The 5,393-nt window shown below is 39.5% G+C and overlaps 1 protein-coding gene across 1 annotated transcript in view; it reads right to left on the bottom strand.

The window, feature by feature from the left end:
* The window catches only part of LOC104955445 (retinol dehydrogenase 8-like), a 19,686-nt gene extending 14,763 nt beyond the window's left edge, over positions 1-4,923 (bottom strand). Inside the window, exon 1 of the mRNA XM_010782772.1 lies at positions 4,845-4,923. Within this exon, the coding sequence (XP_010781074.1) occupies positions 4,845-4,923 (79 nt within the window). The remainder of the gene's footprint in view (positions 1-4,844) is intronic.
* Between the last annotated feature and the right edge of the window lie 470 nt (positions 4,924-5,393).

The following is a 5,393-nucleotide window of genomic DNA, read 5'->3' as shown; positions in this document are numbered from 1 at the left end:
GTGAAAATTGCACAATATAAATCTATTCTAGTAGACCTCAACAATGGAATTATGATCAGTAGAAATGGCCGTGACATGGGACCTTTAACCCCAAACAACTGAAGCGCACGTGGAGGTCATATGTGATTTCAGATATTCAAAAATCCCAAATATTTTACAAATATCAAACATTTTTGACCTGATTACCAATGAAAAATGATTACAGGTTTAGGTATTACCAAATATAGTTCAAGTTGTCTTGGAGAGAACCTCAATGTATTTACAAAATCAATGGTAATCAACCCTACAATTGTTTAAACACATCAGTCTGGGCCAAAGTGGACCTAACGTTGCAACAAATAAAATAAAAAAAGATGATTTTCACTGTGAATTACTTGTGATAGAAAACCACTTCTGTTTCGCCTCTGGCCACGTCCCATTCAGTGAAGTCACAGCAGGTGTTTCCCATCATCTGTTGAATCAAACCTGCTGTAATATCAGCGATGGGCGCTTTGGCCAGAAGGGCACAATTTAAAACATGTTCATCCTTAAGGAAGGACCCATGCAGCAACCAATCCTTTTTACTTTAAATAATACTAGGGTTCAGATTGAAAGCTTAGTTGGTGAGGCCAAACAATAAAATATATACATCACAAGCTGGAAAGGAGTGGCAGGCATTTCCTGCAGAGTAACATGTGTCTACCTGGCTGAGAGCCCATCAGATAGAGGCTTAAGATCTTAAACTGAGGCTCTGGTTGAAATGTGTTTGAAGTGCGGTCAAGTATTAAGAGGCAGCCCTTATCAGAACTGTATACATTGTTTTAAATTGTTCAGAAAAGGTGTCTCAATGCTTTCTTTCTTAACTCCTCCAGAACTGGATACAGCGTTGGAGGCGGGACTCCCATTCATTTCTATGAAAGTTGATCAGTGGTGCATGAAGACAAAATTAGCTGACTCGAGAGCATAAGTTCGGCTTTAGAGCATTTCACAACTTTAAGACCATAATGATTTAAATAAGGGCTATAAAAGTGTTCGTACTGGGTAGTTTATTCAGCACAGACGTCCCTTTCCCAATGTAAGTCAATGGGGAAAAGTTTTTTGGGCCCAATGATGTAATGGACTTGACAGAAGTTGTAGTATCAAGGTTTGTCCCTTACTCAAATTTGTTTCAACGTCCGGCACACTTTCTGGGGGCTTGCATAGTATGCCATGCCTAACTAAAGGAAAGGAGATAATGCCATTCCGTAGTTCCTTGGAGAAGAAAGATTTAAAGTGACGCGACTGCTGTCACTGTTAAATGACTATTACTATATATACTGAAAGTACACTATGAATAAATTAAAACATCCTTCTTAGATGGTGCCATTCAGTCTCGAACAGGAATGGAATAAGTATACATTATTTATGGTGTCACTCTAGCGGTGGTTAATATTCTGCTGACTTCACTTCATTTTCTGCATTGACACATTATGCAAAACACGAAAGTTGCATGATACAAATATATTTTTACTCTGCACTGGGCATCTGTTTCACCTTTCAACTGGACTTTTGGAAGCAAATAGTTCTTGATGCGGCAGGATGACTTAAAACTAAACATATTTGGAATTAGTCAAATAACACTTCCAACCAGATGATTTTACTGAATAGCTCGAAAGCAGTAAACAGCGAAGGACAGGCTCATAGATACCTGAACACAAAAGAGCCTGAGACACCTGAGGCAACACTTGACACATATTGACCGTAACTTGACCACATTGTTCAGATAATTGTGATCGTAATTTACACTCTATCTGTTGACAGCCAGGTGTGTTTCAGCATTTGACAGTAAGCAAAAAAATGGATTGACTTGTAACTGCAGACAGTTAAATTATGGGTGTTTTGAAGACTATGTCCATTAGTTGAGGAGGAATGTAAAAGCAAAAAGGAACTACATGTTATACTGTGTGTTTGTATGTGGGTTTGTTTTTCTCCCTGTGTGTGTGTATTTGTGTTTCTCTTTACTAATAACTTCGTATTTACAAGGATGAGTTCTCCGTCCTCCAGGTGTGAGATGCTAAAGGGTTCACACCCTAACCTAGTTTGACCTCTGATGACCCAGAAGGTCGAGAGACATTAGTCACTTCGGTAATGACCTTCACAGACAGAGTGAGGTTTGATAGTAATACTGCAAAAAGAACATTGTCTTTACTTAGTTCTCACTATTTCAAATCTTTGTTCTTAATACACCATTGAGACTTGTTTAAATAAACTATAATTAAGTTTCCTGCAGACACTTTTTTAAATCTTTGATACGAAGCCAGATTGAAATACATTATTTAAAGGCCTTCGGGACATAACATCAATCTTTTTTCAGATTTCTCTCTCAGTTTCTTCGCCGACAGCACGTGGAGGCAACATGGTGGAGTCTTTGCCGAATCACCTTGCTTGCTTTCACAGTGGATCGATGATGTAATCCTAAATAAAACAGATGGATGCTGACTTGCAAAAACGTACACATTAAGTGAGGAAAACAACAGATGTAATGAAGTTAATGACTTTTTGCTTTTTGTTGAGTGCCGGTTGATAACTGTACATTTTATGGACGGTAAATCAGCAAATTAGGAGTCACTGACTAAACAACCTAATCTCAAGGTCCCTTAAGAAGCTGATCTGGACCTTACTAAAATACACCATGATAAACTTGTTTCCGAGGCCTTAAATACTTTGAAACTCTACTTTTAAAGTAGTATTAAGTCGTTTTTTCAATGGTCTTCTTTGGGAAATACACTAAAACGCTTTCTTGCCAAGTGTTAACCTTCGCTAGTTCGCTAACAACCCAACATGGAAATACTCCAGGAATTTACTGCCTCCGGCCAACAAACAGTCTGGAACATTAACCTTTTGATGAAGTTATTTTCACTGTTTGCTTTGAGAACGGATTAACAGAATCAATATATTCAGAATCACGATCTGGTTTATTGCCAAGCAGGTTTTCACTACCCAAGATTTGGCAAGGTAAATTGCATTACATAATAGTAGTTTTGTGCTAAAATGTGGAAAGGTTCACAGTAAAAATGAGATTCAACATGTCTATAGATGGACTTAACAGTGCCAGAAAGAAGATTGTGTTACCTTTGGAAACGTCATGCTCGCTGTTTAGATCTGCCTTTGTGCAAATGTTGCTCAACAATTGGATTGACTGTACTTACATGAAAGAACATCTACAATTTATGACAATTTATAAACGCCACCTGCCTGCATAGTTTGATTTACAGCTCCAGAAAGGCTTCCAAACGGACCTTGAGGTGAAAGTATTTGACTGTTTTGTTGTTTTTGTAACAATCCCAAAAATGTCTGTTTCGTTGTTCTTGGTGCCACCTATTGCAATACGCAGCAACTGAATGTGTGTTTTTGGTTCTTATATTAACTTTAAGCATTCTCTTCTGTAGTAATTGCTCTTTTATTTGTTTGTTCGGCTAAAGTAATTGTTTACTTTCAATGCCATCATAGAGCGGTGCGTTGTTTAACACACAAGTGGTTGCAATATGCAACCTCACCACTAGATGTCACTAAATCATACACGCTACTCCTTTAAATGTTTCGAACTTGTTACTTTAATTATAATATAAACTATAAAGTATATTTATAAGTTGGACTATATTTAGAATAAATTGACTAATTTGAACTGACCTGATGCATAAGGTCTAATTTAACTGGTCACATGAGGTTAACAGACAGTAAGTACATATGGCTTAAGTTAGTGGCATTGTAAGGGACTACTTTGAAGTTTTCTATACTTTTTATGGTCTCAATGTCTCCCTAAAACCTGTCTTCTCAAATACATTAACGCAAACTTGAACTCATCCTGATAACCATCAGTGACACCAGGCTCTAAAAGCCCCTAAAGAGCAAAGTCCTCCTCGTGTTTCCAGTAAAGCTTGGGGGTCTGCTAGACTCCCTGTTAGAGTTCAGCACAGCTCACTTTAATTTGCCTCAGTCTGCTCCCCATTACCCAGCTGTAGCTATAGGTTCAATCTCCTGCATGTTGCTGTATGAGAGCACACTGATGCGGCAGGTATGGCAGAACAAGTCTAGACATATAAACCGATGCCTTTCGACTGTTTCGCAAATGTGCAGAGGGCTCAAGGAGCCCAGAAATATTCAGTTCAATAAGCTTCATGTCTGCATGACCTGGCATGACAAAAGTATCCGTCAAAAAAGCCCATTTACTAGAAGTTAGGTGGAAAATTACTTTTTCTGCAGGGGAGAGGAAGGAGTTCACCCATCATTGACAAATTAAATTCAAACAACACATCAGACATTGTTCAAATGGCTGATATTTAGTATGTTTCCTAGAAAGGACTAAAAATTATGTTAAGGATGACATTGAATCTTTGATCAGCTCATCAGGGCCTGGAGGGCAGGTGATGACAACTGATGTCACACAAGAGAGAGAAAGACGTGTGAGGAAAGAGTAAGAATTACTAATACAACCTGAAAATGTTATAAGGGTGGTAATATATATTTTGTTAAGTGTAAAAGTCTACTACACAGTTTAGTGGTAAGAAACCAGTGACTTGTATATTGTATTTTTCTCTTTGCTGTTATTACTGCTTTCATAACTACTTTTATTTACGTGTTCTATGTGTAACTGCATCAAGAGAAGCCTGCGAGTAAAATAACAATTGATACTGATTGTGAGAGCTCGCGACCCATCGGCTCAGTCTCTGCTGGTTCGAGTCCGGCCTGCGGTCCCTTTACGCGTGTATTAAAATCCCCTTTTAACACAGTCAGTCTCCAATAAAGGCTAAACTGGTCCCCAAAAACTTAAAACAACATGTAAGCAAGTTTATTTTTTGAAAACGTCCTTAACATGTTCAGCCTACCTGCACTTGAGGTGTGAAACACGGAGACGAGCATCAACAGCAGCCATGTCTCTCGCACTGGACTCCATCGATCCATCATTTTGCATTTGAAGCTATCGATGCGTCGCTAGTAATTCCCTCGTGGCTCCCTTTCGTCACCTGAAGTCAAGAGAAGATGTTGGCTCTGCACGCGAGAGTCTAGGAACTGCTGCCTCGCGCACCTCACCGGCTGCTAATTAAGAGCGCGCACGAAAAAGGGCTGATGTCATTGATGGGAAATTATATTTAGCAGCAATTACTATCCTGTATTCACGGTGTTTCTTCAGGGTGGACGGATAAAGAAGGGAGAGCAGCGGGGGGATATCACTTAATCTCGGACGGTTTTTCCCTCTTCACCCGCCGACAACTTTCCTCACTTTCCTCACTTTCTCTCCTCTCCTCCCCCCTCGCCCCTCTCTCCTCCGGGGTGACCCCTCCCTCCCAGGAGACTGAGGAGAAGTACTCTTTACTTAAGTAATAGTAATGCCACAGTGTAGAAATACTCTGTTCCAAGGAAAAGCCCTGAGTGCA

The sequence above is a fragment of the Notothenia coriiceps genome, unplaced genomic scaffold (assembly GCF_000735185.1).
Source record: "Notothenia coriiceps isolate Sejong01 unplaced genomic scaffold, NC01 NC01_scaffold00024667, whole genome shotgun sequence".
Classification (NCBI taxonomy): domain Eukaryota; kingdom Metazoa; phylum Chordata; class Actinopteri; order Perciformes; family Nototheniidae; genus Notothenia; species Notothenia coriiceps.
The sequence above is the reverse complement of the archived record's forward strand: the minus strand, read 5'-3'. Positions and strand labels throughout refer to the sequence as shown.